At 38.2% G+C, this 17,130-nt stretch overlaps 1 protein-coding gene across 4 annotated transcripts in view; it reads left to right on the top strand.

The window, feature by feature from the left end:
• The window catches only part of MAP7 (microtubule associated protein 7), a 104,154-nt gene that overhangs the window by 2,998 nt on the left and 84,026 nt on the right, over positions 1 to 17,130 (top strand). For 3 of the 4 annotated variants that reach the window (XM_063309630.1, XM_063309639.1, XM_063309647.1), the window contains exon 1: positions 12,384 to 13,066. The exons of the other annotated variant lie outside the window; for it this stretch is intronic. In XM_063309630.1, coding sequence (XP_063165700.1) covers positions 12,934 to 13,066 — 133 coding nt within the window. In that variant the 5' untranslated portion in view covers positions 12,384 to 12,933. Of the gene's footprint in view, positions 1 to 12,383; positions 13,067 to 17,130 lie in introns of those variants that run through there. 4 annotated transcript variants of the gene reach the window in all.

The following is a 17,130-nucleotide window of genomic DNA, read 5'->3' on the forward strand; positions in this document are numbered from 1 at the left end:
GTGTCAAACTACGCTGCTGGTATAAATTGATACAAAATGTAGAAGGGATGAAGTCCTTGTCCAGAGAGATTTCAACCCACATTAGATAGATGAAATAGGAGTGGAATGATATAGAAAAGTGAGAAGACTGTAATGGCATGAGACAATGGGATGTCAGGTGGCTCTGATGAAAAGGCTGGTGATAAAGGAAAGACATGCAGAAGAGGCTTTTGCTCAAGATTTGGTATTGAGGGGCAGGAATCAAGTTAGCCAGTGTGAGAGCCTGTTGTAAGCACTTCAGAAGGAACAGAAATGGAACTAGGACATAGAGATAAAATTCACACTTCCTTCTTTTCTAAGATCCTTAATGCGAAAAGAATGAGAGGTTAATTCTGTCAGTTCCAAGCATACATTAATAGTCTGGTGTTATGCAGAGTTAAATACCCGGTGATTCCTTACACTGCATAGCATTAAGCTGTTAAATAGCTTGTTTTCCTGCATTCAACAGAAGTTCAATGCCTTCCTTCACAAGCAGATGGATCTGAAAGCCAGAATTAGGAGAGGGGTTTTTGTAAGTATTTATTTTAAGTTTGGGGAACCAGAATAATTTAAGCTTTGTATCAACATCTTGAATTGGACATGGTCTTTCTTTCAGAAAGCGAATTCAATTAGACTTGTATCTAGAATAGCTGACTTCTCAGCCCTGGTTATTCTTTTCAGAATTAATATCCATCTGCATCATTTGGTTTTATAAGGAGCGAAGACTCTAGCTGTACTTTGGTAAATAAAATACTGTGGCTGGGAATCTGAGAATACTTTTGTTGACGGGAACATCCCTTTAACAGGCTTCCACTTATGAAACTTAAAGGGATTTAAGAAATAGGAAGGCAGATTCCAGTGAAATGTTAGAGAAATTTTAAAACAGTAAGATGGTTTGACAATGCTCTTAGATCAGCCTTTCTCAACTTTTTGACCCTGCAGGGTCCCTTGAAATATTTTTCAGGCCTCGGGGAACCCCTGCACGTTCAGGCTCAAATATAAACCAGAAGTTACAAAATTATGATATTTGTTTCATGTGTAGGCCTGTATATATGCATTAACAGTGTTCTTAAACTAAAAATAGAGAATGAAACTTACCTCTTTAATGTGAAGTTGCCTGAATTTGAAATAATTTTTTAAATAAATCATGATCTCCCAGGGAGCCCGTAATGATCTCTCATGGAACCCAAGGGTTCCACAGAACTCTGGTTGAGAAACCCTGATCTAGAGGGATGTTGGGATCTTTGCTGGATGTCTTCAGGCAGAAGCTGAACAGCCATATTTTTTTTTTTTAATTTCTGTGACAAGTAGGAAGTTGCGCTCAAAAGCCTAAACACTTTATTTCATATTTTACGATAGTAAAAATTACATCTTAATGTGTAGTTTCACTTTAATTTAATTTTATGCCTGTCATTACATGATTGCTAATACATTTAAATTCTTACAATGATGTGCAGAATAGTAAAATCTGTTTCTTTGTAATCCTGTTGTAAAATCAGCTTAGTTTTTGCTTTTGACTTGATTAAGCTTCTCTTGATCCCAGCTTATATACATGTCTTTTGTTAATCAAACATTTTGAGAGAAAGTGAATGCATCAATGCTAAACAAACTAGCCTTCATCTGGAGAATGTGTATACCCATTCTAAAGGGGGAGTGGAGCATTCCATCTAAGAAAATGAGAGCTAAACCTGGTGAAAGCATCTGGAATTTTGAAACATGCTGTGAGTGCCTTGGAAAACAGCTGTAATCTTGGTCTTGACTAGTTGCCATGGGAGATATGACCATGAATTATAAAGCACTGTTTTCCCTAAATGCTGCCTGTTATCCCCTCTATATAATGTTTGGTACGTCTCTCGCGTACTTTTGTTCCTTTTCTGGGCAGCTGGGCACACTTCCTAACCTAAGATTGGGCTATAATCATCTATCATTTTTATTTTCAAAGAAATATTATGAGGCCCATTTTGATGCCAAAGGCATTCTTGGAAATAAAAACAATGCTGAAGGCTTGCACATTATTATGTATTGTATTATGTATAAAGTCAGGTGCAATAGGGAGGCTGGTGGGCACCAAAGTAGGTTAAATATGGACTCCCAAACTGTGCAGCAGTTTCTGCAACAGTCTGATTTACAATTTTTATTTTAAGAATTGTGGTTTTCCTGTGGTGTTGTGAGTTTGAGCTGGAGTGGGGAGATTCATGTTATTGATACACGGATATCACAAATGCCTCTCCAGTTCCTAGAGCACTTTTGTAATGCTTGTAACAGTTCTAGGGTTGTTGTTTTTTTTTAATAAAGTGAAGTGTTAATGAATGAACATTATGGTGTTTTTTAATAGCGCATCTCAGATATGAGCAATGCAGATATGATTCTGTGGCTGAGTTCACATATAACATTACGCCAAGGTCTGCTTAACCATTATCATTAAAATAACGGTTGGCTGTGTTTACAAGTTATAAACTCGTTTAGAAATGGTACAAACACTATTGGCATTATAGCTATATTTCTGGGTTGCAAAAATCTGGATGATCACCAGATGGCAGTAATGGAGATGCAGAATCCTAACTCTTTGGTAACATCTAATAGAGAAACAAGCAACATCATTCAGAAATCTGTCTGGATTTTTGCAACACACTAAGCCAAACTAAACAAACCACATTATTGTGTGAAACTGATTGTCAAGTAGATTATGAGGGCAGAAGAAAGTGTTGTTCATCCAGTGGGAAGAGCCTGCTATGACTTCTATTATGTTAGGATGATCAATTCTTATCTTATTCTCTTGATTCACAGTTACAACATTGGTGATGCAATTTTTGTAAAGCAATATTGAATTCTAAGAATATGATAAGCAATCACAAATACACTGTTACACTTGGAGAACAGAGACATCTTAAAATTTTGGTTAATTGCAGATGAAGCAAATACAGTAAATATAAGAAGATATGTAATTAATATCTTGCTCCTATTAATAAAAATATTCAGTTAATGCTTGAAACAGAGATCAAGCTTTCTGTCTGGAGTCATAGATTTGGTAGTGTGGGGAATTAGTCAAGGTATTAAAGATAGGCAATGCAATTGCATAATGCTTCAGAGTTATATTTCTGGATTTAGGTTCAGTCACTGTGCTTGGGTGTTAGCACTGTATTAGATACTGACAGAACCACAAGATGGAGCCACTGGCAAACAAAATCCTATTGGAACAGGTGAATATAACTGACAGTCTCCTCTGAGTAGAGGACAAATCCTGGTAACTATATGCATCCATACTGTTTTCTTGGCAACAGTGTAGAAGTGGTTTGCTTCTGAAATATTTTTCAACTTCCTACTGTAGCCCATAACCCTGGTTTTTCCTTTGTAGTCTTCTATCTAAGTATTAATCAGGCCTGACTTTTCTTAGCTTCCAAGGCAGACAAGATCAGCCAAGTGAACAAAAAAAGCTATTCCTGTAAATCATATATGCCATTCTTCTTCTTTGTGAGCTACTTTAATGGTTCTGGTTAGTTTTAGTTATACTTTCATCTTAACAATATTATTGTTTATTTTCAACATTCTAGATCAAGATGCATAAATTCCATTGATTTGAAGGCCATGCCAAGCATGCCAAGACTGGCTGGGGCTGTGCCATACTCCAAAAATGGCTGGGGCAAGGACCTATTGCGAGGGGTTTATTTTGGGAACTTTGAGAGGTAAACTGGGTATCTTAAACCCCTTCAAGGCTTAAGACACTCTCACATTGTTCCTTAATCTCCCAGAAAACTCCCACATTTACAAAAAGTAAAAAGGAGAGGCTGAACATTTTGTCCAATACACTCGAAGTGCATTGGAGCAGCAAAAAGGGATGCTGGCAGGTTTCATACAGCTTTTGACCTGTACTTCTGGCATCTTGGCTCTAGAGCACAGGTAGACTCACCTTAGACAATCCAGGGTAGGGATTCTGGGAGTTGAAATCCAACTTGCCTGGAGGGCTCCATGTTGAGAAAGGCTGGAATAGAATATGAAACTATGTCTGTATAATGTAGGTCATGCTGAAAAATCAAAATAATATGGGGTAATGCACAAACAATTGTTTAAAGACTTTCCTCCTTGAAGGTTCAATGCAGAACAAAAGTCTTTTGCCTTAATGAAGTCTAGTATCTATTTTGTCTGTTTTGTATGTTAATGATAATTGCTATCTTAAAATTTTGTTCTAAAAAGAACATAGCAACAGTGTAATAAAATAAATCATATATACATACATACATACATACATACAGTGTGTGTGTGTGCATGCGCGTGCACGTGTGTGTGTGTATATGTATATATGCATGCAATATTTGCGATTTTTACCAATTACAAGAACAGAACAAATCACTACTGTTATTCAAAAAAGACAAATTAATTGAATGGTACAAGATCACAGACAAAATAATGTTTGTTCCTTCATTGCTGTAATGAGAACATGTACAAACATTTCTGCTGATCTACAAGCTTGTGTAGTTTATTTTAAAAATATTATAAAACTTAGGATTTTTAAGATTTTACATTTAAAAAACACATACAGTACATATGCTGCAACTTACATACAAAAAAAAATTGGACAATGTTTCTTTAGTTTCTGTTCAGGGCCACAAATTTGAATATTTGCGGAGTAATGTGTATGTATATCTTCGTCCTTTATTGAAAGGGATCTCCAGTATCCAAGGAAAGTCTATAGCTGGTTTGTGATAACTTGACAAGATTATGATACTTTTAAAAAAGTACATTCAGAGTGAGGGGATAAACCCTGAAGCAGCTCTTCAATTGTATGCTGCTATGTTTTCCTATTTCTTCCTCTAATTAATATGCTTAAATATGTATGTTTGTACCGTAGGATTTAGGATGCCTCAATATTTTATGTAGTTCCCATTATTTCAGTCCTACCCGCTGCCAAAAGGGAGTGGGATGATCTGGGGAGGTGTGATTAAGGTAAGTGCCAGAATGAGTAGCCATCAGAGACAGTCTGCCAAGGAGCTTTACTTATCCCTGTTGCTTTTTGTCCCTTTTTAAAATGTTATCTAAGAACTCCTGGTTCGGTCCCCTACATACAAGGCTTGTAGGATTTGTTCTTCATTTATTGCTTTTAATGTATAAATAGAAAGAAAAATAACAAATAGCCAGATACAAAAATTAAAAGAAAATTTAAAAACAGAAACAAAACTGAATTCCCTTCAAGAGAGAAAGTCATAGAATGCATGTTATCGTCTCCAGACAGCATGACCACTAACCATGCTGCTAATGAAAAACTTGGGTGACTCACTGGATGTTATATAGCAGGTTAATAAGAGACAAGGAATTAAAGAATAACATCGAATCCAGGCCTTAATTCCCCCGTGGTACATTCTGTCTTCAAGAAGTCATCTGTCTGCATCAAAGCCAGTGAACCGTGATCATGCATCTCAATCTTTCCTTTATATAAAGAGGATTTAGGAAGGGAAAGCCTCAAGGGTCAGCACTAATATCTTGATCATAGCAAGAATTTGCAATTGAACAATTCTATTTCTCTGGCCATGGACAGATTGTGAAAGAAACATATACTGTATGTTGTTTCTGAGTCTACATTGTACATATGTGTGTGTGTGTGTGAGAGAGAGAGAGAGGGAGAATGTGTGTTTGTGTGTGTGTGTGTGTGTATGAAAAAGCTGAAGACAAAGCTTTTCTAGAAGCTGTATCTCTGTTTCTGTATTTTATTGTATTTTCTTAACTTTGTGAGCTGCCGAGAGTTTTGTGATTGTGGTGGGATACAAATTTGATTAATACATAAAATAGATAAATAATCCAGGTGTGAGTAATCTGCAGCCTTCTAGAAGTTGCTGAACTGCAATTCCCAGCAGCCAATGGTAGGAGAATGCTGAGAGCTGTAATACAGCAAAATTCTCTGATTTAATCTGCATCTGATAAAAGTATTTGGAAGGTTTTGGGGAGAGGGGAAAGAGAGGGAGAGGGGAAATGAGGCTTCCTATGCAGAAGCATAGGAGGAATGTTTTCCCCAAGAAAGCATGGCCTTTCATAAAGGGTTCTGCACCATCTGCTTCCTCTACCCCAACGCACCTCATTTCACAGTTCTTTATGTGAGCAATCTTCTCTTCAATCGAAGAGAATATTTGTAGCTCAGGGTTGAACTGTGGAGTCCTTGGTGCTCTCTGAGCCTTGTTGTTTTCTTGCAGATGTTTCATTGCCAACATCTTCAGTGCGAAAAGAAAACAACAAGGTTCAGAGGGCACCAAGGACTCCACAGTCTTCTCTTCCTTTGAACAGTATTAAGATGTGCAGCCATTCCTTCCCAAGCTTTGACTCAAAGCATGCCTGCATATTTTGAAACCACACCCACCCACTCTCTTTATAGTTTTATTTTTATTATATCTATCTATCTATCTATCTATCTATCTATCTATCTATCTTTCTTTCTTTCTTTATGTCCAGATTTGAAACTGGGGATAGTTGAGAATTCTTTCCAGAATTCCTAGAAGAAATGGACATAAAGCAAAGCTAGCTTTGTTGTTTGTGGGTTTGCAAATGGATAGTCACTTCTATTTTTGAGATTTAAGCCATGTGGATTCTATGAATATTTCCTGATCTACCCTAATCCCTTTGGATTTTGTCATCCCATCTGTCATAGTATTTTTTGGTTATTGCATGTTTGCTGGAATGATGGGAGTGTTGGTAGGGGAAGGGAGAGTAGATTTGTAATTTCCGTGTACTCCAGGAGGGGGTTTGCTATGGAAACTAGGATCTGCTTTCTGATGGTGTCGTCTGTTACAAATCTATTTACTCCCACCTCTTTTTCTGCATAACATGCAATGAGATCTCTTTCACAGTCATTCTAATCATCACATGGCTCAAGCATCTTGCACCAAGCCAGAAAGAAGTTAATATATGTCATATATAGGTGACATATGTTAAATATGAATTATTCAGATCCAGTTTCGTCTATTGGTGAAGGTGCTGGGCTAAAAACCAGGAGACTGAGAGTTCTAGTCCCGCCTTAGGCATGAAAGCCGTCTGGGTGATCTTGGGCCAGTCACTCTCTCTCAGCCCAACCCACCTCACAGGATTGTTGTTGTGGGGAAAATAGGAGGAGGAAGGAGTATTAGGTATTTTCGCTGCCTTGAGTTATTTATAAAAATAATAAAGGCAGGATAAAAATTAAATCAATCAATCAATAACATGCATTGAGATCTCTTTCACAGTCATTCTAATCATCACACAGCTCAAGCATCATCTTGCACCAAGCCAGAAAGAAGTTAATATATGTCACATATAGGTGACATATGTTAAATATGAATTATTCAGAATGTTGTTACATCTTTCTTACCCAGTTTGAACACACACACATACCTTAAAATGACCAAGCATCTCCTAAAAAAAAAAGTATTGTACAAGAGGGTTTAAGAATTTCAAAATATGAATTTAAGAAGCATAAAAACATTTTATCAACTGAGTCTCATTTAAAATATCATTGTCACACAATTTTTTTTCTTTTTTTCGCTCTTCAACTGCTATTACACTGCGTGCACAATTATTAAGCAAGTTGTATTTTTGAGGATGAATTTCATTATTGAACAACTACAGTGCTCTTGGTCAATCCAAAATGTTAATAAACCTCAAACCTGAATATTTAAGAAAGTAAAAGTGAGGTTTTGGCTTTCTTAGGAGCATATCTATGTGTGCACAATTATTGGGCAACTATTAGTGTACAGAATTATTATGCAACTAAATGAAAAACGAAAATTCCCCTATCTCACTCGTTTATTTTCATCTGTTAAAGTGAGAATAATAAACAAACAATTCAAAATTTACAAATAAACATTTCTGACATTTCAAACAAAAAATCAGTGACCAATATAGCCACCCTTCTTTGCAATAACAGTCACAAGTCTTTCATTCATGGAGTCTGTCAGTTTCTTGATCTGTTGATGATCAACTTTTTGTGCAGCAGCAACCACAGCCTCCCAGACACTATTCAGAGAGATGTACTGTTTTCCTTCACCGTAAATCTCCCGTTTGAGAGGGCCCACAAGTTCTCAATAGGGTTTAGGTCAGGTGAGGAAGGGGACCATGTCATTATTCTTTCATCTTTGAGGCCTTTACTGGCTAGCCACACAGTGGAGTACTTCGATACATGCGATGGAGCATTGTCCTGCATAAACATCATGGTCTTCTTGAAAGATGCAGACTTTTTCCTGTACCACTGCTTGAAGAAAGTGTCTTCTAAAAACTGGCAGTAGGTTTGGGAGTTGATTTTGAGTCCATCTTCAACCCAAAAAAGTCCAACTAGCTCATCTTTAATAATACCAGTCCACACCAGTACCCCACCTCCACCTTGCTGGCGTCTGAGTTGAAGTGAAGGTCTGTGCGCATTACTGATCCAGCCATGGACCCATCCATCTGGTCCGTCAAGAGTCACTCTCATCTCATCAGTCCATAAAACCTTTGAAAAATCTGTCTTCAGATATTTCTTGGCCCAGTCTTGCCGTTTCAACTTATGTGTCTTGTCCAGTGGTGGTCGAGTTTCAACCTTCCTTACCTTGGCCATGTCTCTGAGCACTGAACACCTTGTACTTCTGGGCACTCCAGGTAGGTTGCAGTTCTGGAATATGACAGCACTGGAGGATAATGGGTTCCTGGTAGCTTCACATTTGATTCTTCTTGAATCTTTGGCAGTTAATTTGCATCTTTTTTTCTCAACATGTTTCTTGCGACTCTGTTGACTATTTGCAACAAAATGTTTGATGGTTCTATGGTCACGCCCCAATATCTTAGCAGTTTCAAGAGTGCTGCATCCCTCTGAAAGACTTTTTACAATTTTTGACTTTTCAGAGTCAGTTAAATCTCTTTTTTGCCAAAAGGGAAATAAGCTGCCTAATAATTAGGCACACCTTGATATAGGGTGTTGATCTCCTTAGGCCACACCCTCCCTCATTACACAAATACACATCACCTGATATGCTTATATCCAATAAGCATTCAGGTTTATAGAGCTTGGAGGTGGAAAATATGCATAAAAATAATGATATGATCAAAATACTCACTTGCCTAATAATTGTGTACACAGTGTATTTTGAAATTCTACCATGTACATTTTTAAAGATTTGTTTCAATTGCTTTTACTGTGAAATAGAAATGTTCCTGATGTGCTGAGAAACAGCTTGCTTGTCTGGTGATAAAATTATTGCAAATGCCTTAGCTCTGGATATGGAAACAAAGTTGTTTTGTTAGGCTGCCACAATGGAGAAGATAAGCCAGCCAGTCTGCTGTATGTACCTCTAACTGTCAATTCAGTCAGTCCAAAGCAAATAAGAGGCAATTCCCTTTACTTAGCAAGGAGTGACTGAATTTTCTTTTCTTAAGAATACAATTCTGAATGTGGCAGTCATCTATAACTTTGTCCCCTAGAAATAGCTCAAACACGTTTTCTTTTTGCAGGTTTTTTTTAATCCTGGAAGTTCCATATCAGCCAAAAGCTGTTAAGGGTTAATGCTATTTAATGGGGGTTCTGGCTTCCTTTCATTGTTGACTAATCACAGCCTTTTCAGAAAGCACCAAAGTGTTATTGGGTATCTTTCATATCTGTAGTGCATGCTAATTGCTCCCATCCCAGAATAAGTTTAAGTTTACATGTCATGCTACATATTGTTTGGTTTGAATAAGTATGAACTCAGCCATTATGGTGTATAAACCATTATTTTTTACTTAGTATGATGTCGGATCCATCCAACAGTGTTTTCATCATGCTGTGGTTAAGCAAACCATAGGTCAGTGCTGCATGTGAACACAGCTTAAGACAATAGGAAGCTTTGGCAGAGCATAGTTATTCAAATATGCTCATTTAAAGAACTAGGTAACACACCTCCCAAGTAGATATCTGAACTGGCCACAGTGGAAGAGGGTGGAAGAGTAACTGGGTAGGGAGGGGATGAGATGACTTCTACATCATGCAGAAAGGGGAAAAAGTGGTTTGGAGGAGGAATAAACACAGTTACTGCACTTGTTGGTATCTCCTTAAAGAAGCCTTTCCTTTTCCTGAGCCTATACAGTAGCTACTGGAAAGCTACCCACACCAACCAAGTGCTCCATTACCAAAGCAACAACCCAACCTCCCACAAGAGGAGCTGTGTAAGGACATTATTCAGATGAGCACTAATGCACTGCAGCAACCCAGAACACCAGAAAAAGGAAACAGACCGCCTATACAGCATCTTCCAGCAAAATGGATACCCCCCCAAGTTTATCAAAAAGTGCCGGACCACTCAACCCACTACAACCCAACCAACAGACGCTATGAAAAAGATAACACTGCCATACATCAGAAACATCTCAGAAACCACCAACAGACTGTTATAACCACATGGTGTCATGGTAGCACATAAACCCACTAAAACTCTTCAAAACATCCTAAGTAACTCAAAAGATGCAGTAGCCCAAGAAGGAAAAACAGGAGTCATCTACCACATACACTTAAGGACTGTAGCAGCCACTATATAGGACAGACAGGCAGAAGTCTAGCAGAGCGCATCCACGAACACCAACTGGCAGTCAGAAGACATGATGAGAATTCCTTAATCTCATGGACAGATTCAACCATACTTTCAACTGGGAAACTGTGAGCATCCTAAACCAAGCCAAATCCAAAAGCACTAGAGAATTCCTGGAAGCTTGGCACTCAGACAAAGCCGCCATCAGCAGACACATTGAGGTAAACAACATTTACATACCATTCAGAAGAGACCATCAAATAGCACAATATACCCTAATCAAAGAACTAGTAACTCAGTCAATCAACCAAGCAGCAAACAACAGCCCAATCAAGGAACTCCCAAGAAGAGGAGAACACCCCCACCAACACAAGCAGGGCAAGCCATTGCATATAAACTGAGAGCAAGGCCCACTCCCTCTTCACACTGAAGATGTTGCCTAGTCTGGCAGTGAAACGTCTGCAAGAAAACAAGAAAGCTCAGAGAGCACCAAGGACTCCACAATTCAACCCTGAGCTACAAATATTCTCTTTGATTGGTATCAAATGTATTTTTCTGGGCCCACACAGCTACTATGTTTGTCCAGGACAAGTGTAGGTTTCCTTTCTGTTTCAGATGCAAATAAATGTACATCTCTACTACACATCTCCCTTGCTCACCTGATAACTAGGTCCCATACCATCACATTCCATCCATGAGAAATTATCCAAAATTCACTTCTCTATTGAAAGAATTTCTAAAGCAAAGTCTCAAAGTCTCTTTCATCGGATTGAATGTAAACTGGCAGAAAAAAGCAAGGTAATTTTTCTGCCTGGTAGTCGTTTTTTTAATACTGGACATGTCACCCAATTTTTTTTAATTAAAAAAAATAGTCTATTCTTATTCTCACAGTTTATAATCATAAATAAATTGACTGGTTGCAAATTTCATTTCAAGCCCTAGACACTTGGAAGTTTTATTTACATAAAAAAGCTGTTTTGTGGATCCCACCCATCCCTAAAGGATGCTTGGTGAGAACCAGAGCCTCAGATGACCACACCTGCATTATGAAACTCTTGGTCTTTTCTGTTCAAGCAATTATCTGAATGGTCTTTCTCCCATTTTTTTTAAACAAATATTTTGCCAATAACACTACATGCCTATGATATCACAGAGTCAAGCTCAATTCAAATCCTTTTTTCTGCTTAGTTTTTAGATTAGATTATTGTTATTTTACCATAATGTTTTATTATTATATTTTTAAAATATTTTCATTTACGATCAATATTGGAAATGCAAAGTAAAAATTATTTTAAGCAAACAAAATCCAAACTTCAAATGCAAGTTTATTTGATAAGTTAAAAAAATATTTTTAAAGGATTAGGGATATTATTATAAACTGCAAAGGGTGTTTTTGTATTACGACTCGCCTTCTAGAAGACATCAGTGGCACTTTGTCCTACCTCCATTAATTGCTGCTGTGTGTCAGGATCAACCTTTGTGCTGTACTGGTCAATGTTGCCCAGTATAAAGTGCCAGGGTTCAACACAAGGGGTGAATCCTCCACTTCCTAACTCTCTGCCTTTTAACAAGGAGCTACTCAAAGGTCTCTGTGCAATTTCTGCCTTTTCCTTAATGCATCTATCTTCTATGCAGAAGGCATGTTTGAACTGCACAAGGTGAGCTGTCTGTGACTCTGAACTTAAGGAGAAAAGGAAACAGCCTGGTGTGTCTTTGCTTTGGTACTGTTGGCTGGGGACTGATTGGGGGGAGAAGCTGGAATAAAATGCACCTACCTCCTTGGAGGGTTGCTGGCTTCCCTTTCTTTGGACTTCTCAGCCAGTGGTGCAGCAAGATCTCCAGCCATCCTCCGCTCGTCTCTTGAGGGTAGCGCAGCCTGCTAGGTGGGGTTTCAGCTGTTCAGGCCAGCTTGCCTTTCCTCAGCAGCCAGAACACGGAGAGGACATTCCGGCAGCCTGCTTTCCCGCAGCTGAGGAGACGACATTCATGGACCTCCTTTTGATTTGGATATGTCACTGTTGTCAGGGCAACTGTTAACGGTGGCGTATCATATTTGCTTCTCTTGGGCTGTGTGCTGAATATTTCAGTAAGCAGAGGCTAGAAAGAAGATACCGGGAAGGAAAAGGTGCTGCATCAGGAAGGAAAGAAGACGTGGGATCTGACTGAACAAGTTAAGGCTCCAAAAGGAGGAGGACACCAGGACGACGAGGAGGAGGAGGCGGAATTCAAACGAATGGGCCCTTAATTAAGCCCCCCCTTTTTTTTGGTCAAGGTAAAAGAGATTGTAGGCTCTCATCTGCCAAGTGCATGTTGGTATCTCTCAGCTGCTTGCCTTCTGCTCAGCCCTCACAGGATCTGTTACAAATGAATAAACTGCTTTGCAGCTAGCTGGAATTGGCAAATTGTGGGGAAAAGGGAACTGGCAATAATGCCAGGTTCAGCAGCTGCTCTCCGGCAAGAGTGGCTGAAGAAGCCAGGCGTGAGGCCAAATACACCTGTCCTGTTTACCATTAATGAGGAAGACGAGCATCAAAAAAACAACCATTCCAAGAGATCGAAAGGTACGCATTGCTTGGCCAGGCAAGTCTGGGTTTTCTGTAGACTCTATCCGGCATTGCAGTGGGGTATTTTGCTATTCTCAGGGCGTTTTTCCCCCCCATAACTCTTTCTTTCTTTCTCTCTCTTTCTCACTCTCTTTTTTGTACCGGGTAACATATTTAAAGTAGGCCTCTGGCTTGTTAACTGTTGCAAGTTGCTTCTTGTCTTGATATTTATTACATTAATAAGCAACCTTTTTAGTCATGCAGGTCGTTAAAAGGAGCGCTGTTACATGAAAGTGAATTTTTCTATATAGGAATAAGTACTTGTTTTATTCTTTTGGCATATACTAGTAAAATGAAGGCATTAAGATGGAGAAACTGGCCTTTGAGGAAACTGGAACTGTGAAATTTGCTGCCAGTGGTTATGTAGATTGTATTCTATGCATTCCTGCATCAACAAATATACTCAAATAGTTTAAAAATTCACCACAAAGATCCATACATTGACCTTAGCAAAAACCCTATGCTTCAGAGTTACATTATGTCAGGATTCTTGACAAAATCTTGTTTCTGTGGCAATCCTGGTCTCAGTTTCTCCAAGACATTAAAAGTTTAGATTACTAAAAGTTTAGATTACTTTGCCATCAGTTTTTCACCTTTGATTTGTAAATTGAACATAGGTTGACTTGTGTAAGTTCTTTTTTCTTTTGCATCCTTGGCTGTGATAAATGAGCACAGGTTCTAGAAACATGGGATGGTGTGGGGAACAGCTGTCAGTTTGGGGTACTACAGTATTTGTGAAAGAGGAAAAGCATCATAAACTTCAGTGGTTTTGTTGACTTAGTGATCATTTATTTTTCCTCTTCATTCATCCAGACAACTAATAAAAGAGTGTTTGATTGGTTAATATTTACTCATTTAGATAAATGGTAATGTTTGTTTGAAAGTGATAGTTTCTTTCACGTACTGCTCTGAATCACTAACTTTCAGGAACATAGCTCCTTTAAAACATCCATGTTAAAATATTTAACATTTTGTTAGAAAAAGGAGTAAAAATCCTGAGGATTCTAAAGGAATGCTTATTTGAGACAGTTCCCTTCCATATCTCTTGCTGTCTCACCCACATCCAAAATATGCTTGGGAAGCAACCAACAGCTTTTATATTTTAGCCTGTTTCGTAACCATATTAGAACTTGAAGATGTCATAAATCTAGTCTGTGCAGGTACTGTGGGAAATGTAGAGCCAGTGGGCTACTTAGCAACAGAGTCTTTGTGATCTTGTTTGGATTAGCACTTCCTAATTTCTAGGATACAGATTCTTGCCTGGACAAATTCCATATTGGAGTGTCCATTAGGCACTCAAAGTTTATTCTGCAAGATGTTCTGGAAAAGATGGATTGATTGGGTGCCACTTGATTGTTTCTGATTATCCCAGACAGCAGATGAGGGCATAAGAATGTTGGAAGGTAGAAAATATCATTCCTCTTCTGTGCTGGGAAAAAGAAGGCTTATCAAGTTTCATTTGAATGTCCAGCGTGCTTTGCAATCTCATTTTTGTTGCTGCAGTATCTTTGGGGTCTGCATGTTTTTATTGTAGTTGCATAAAAGTGTGCTGGATTATTTTAGGTCAAAACTATCCTTAAAATTCATTCTGCACCAAAGTTTCAGATCACTGGGCTTGCCATTGTTTGATATACCACTTCTTATAGCTATTTTAAATGCCCAGTAATCCAATCAGTTATCAGGAGAAAAATCCGGTATGTCCCCTTATATAAATCAACTTTAGGGTTGATGGTAATAGTTTCCTACCCACCCCCAAAGTTGCTTATATTATTTCTGAAGTCAGTAAGTAGCACCAGCGGCGTATCCTTGGCAACAATTTGAATAAGCTAGTCACAAGTTTGTTTTGGCTGGGAGACTTTTGTTTGATGAAAATTGGAGCAAAAAATTAAAAATGCTTACTTTGTAAATATGTCTCAGGAAGCTAATGGATGCAGCTTGGATTTTAGAATGCTATGGCTTTATAGTATTTAAGGAATATTCATTTATTTTGGATGCCATTACTTGTGATCACAAATATTGACATTTTTGTCCTCTCAACACTGCTCTGAATTAAGAGCCGCTGAGCTTTGGAAAAAAACAGCTTTTTGATGTTGAAAACTGCAAGTAAAATGCAGGATGAGTCTCCCATGGGACAGAGTCTCTTCATTTCTATATAGCTGTCTGCATCTGGATGACCAGTATAATGTTTACCCAACCAAATGCATGTCATTATGTATTTGTTTTCCAGACATGTTTTTAATTTTCCCAAGGGTCCTTCGGTAAATCTCAACATGCCAAAGTTACACCCATATACTTATCATGAAATACTCAAAACAACTTAGTAACAAGCTTGTGCTTAGCCTTTGTGATTCTTAAGCATCTGAATTTCTTGTTGTTTTGAAATGGATTGTAAACAAATATTAAACATGAATGAGACTGGATGAGATCAGTATGGAAACAGTAATATTGATTTTATTTTTGTTTTCTCTTTGAAATTTTTAACACAAATGTCTCTTTATTCTTACTTTGGTGCATGGCAGGGATGTCTGTGATGACCACCAAGGCATTAGCATATGAAGTTTGCACGGTAATGAAGATGCTTCCAGCCACAAGCTTAATTCTGTTCTTCTAGAAAGATGAGAGAGATTTCTTTTAATAATAGCAGTTTTCATTGTTCTGAAAATGTGAAGGGGAAGATGTGTGATTGTCCCTCATCTTATGAAGCTCGATAGCTGTTTTTACTGTACTGCTCATCAGATTTTGCATAAGTGCACCCTGGAGGATTGGATTCAGAGATTAGAAGGACAGTTTTATCCATCTCATTCAATAGAACTTACTCCCAAATTCAGGCATAAAGAGATGTAAACTAAAGAGCTTTACTCATGAAAAATAACTGAGTGAGCCTTTTGGATACTGAGAAGGAATATAGGGCATGTAGAACAGAATATAGAACATGTTGTGAATAGATACAGAGCAAGCAGTGGAACATTTGTCCCTTAAAATTGAAATGACCAGTTACCTGGGATTATGGGAGTTGGAAGTCCAGTGCATCTGGAGGGCACCAAATGGGAAAGGCCTGCTTTAATATTTTCACTTGACTATCCTTGTTCTAATTCAAATATGGATTATGATTATTGTCAGAGTAGACATTGATGACATTGTTGGAAAAGTGCCCATCTGCACTGGCACCTTTTTTTTAATCTCTGAAGGAGTATAGATGTCTCTTTTCATAATCAGTTTTTATTCTCCCCTGACACACCCATACAGACAGCGTTAACTCAATTACTCATAAAGCTCTTACTGTTCTTTTCTATTCTTTAAAAGCTCTCCTTCCTTTCACAACGCGGCAAAACTTGTCTTTCCAGTATGGTGTTAGTGAATTGAAAGCAGTTGCTGAAGTTTATACCACCAGAAACCACAGGGTTGTTCCTAAAGGCCATTTTGTGACACAGGTATCCCAGATGTCACAGCCCACAAAAGCAGGGAGTGAGAAATGGTTGGTGTTTTCACTTTTCCCTCATAACTGATAATGACTAAATGATTGTACCTTGTGGATGCTCATTATTATGAAGGATGTCTTTTCTCTGAACCTCATTACTCTGGCAAAGCCTTTAAATAACCAAGTGTGTACCTCTTGGCCTTTCCAGCTGCTGAAAGCCAGAGGAATACTTAGACACGCATTCTCTTCTTAGAAATGGTTTCATCCTAGAATTTTGCAAAGGGCAGTCTAGGATTAACTGGATTGATAAGAGAGGAAGCAGGTGCCAGTGCATCTTAAAAGAAAGCAATAGCATGTAAAATGGATACAGTGTGGATATCCACATGGGTAACTACAATTAAATTACTGCACACACACTTCAAATCATAGTTCTAAAATGAACCTTTTAAAATGGTGAAGACAGATACTGCGTTTTAAGGAAGCTAAAAAATGGTTTGACAGCTCTGTCACCACCATTTAAACATAGAGGTATCTCTTTTAAGCTAAGCTCTGAAAAAATTGGCTTGAACTCAGAATAATCCTGTATAGCAGCCCTGCCCCCTCC

Source organism: Candoia aspera, chromosome 1 (genome assembly GCF_035149785.1).
Source record: "Candoia aspera isolate rCanAsp1 chromosome 1, rCanAsp1.hap2, whole genome shotgun sequence".
Classification (NCBI taxonomy): domain Eukaryota; kingdom Metazoa; phylum Chordata; class Lepidosauria; order Squamata; family Boidae; genus Candoia; species Candoia aspera.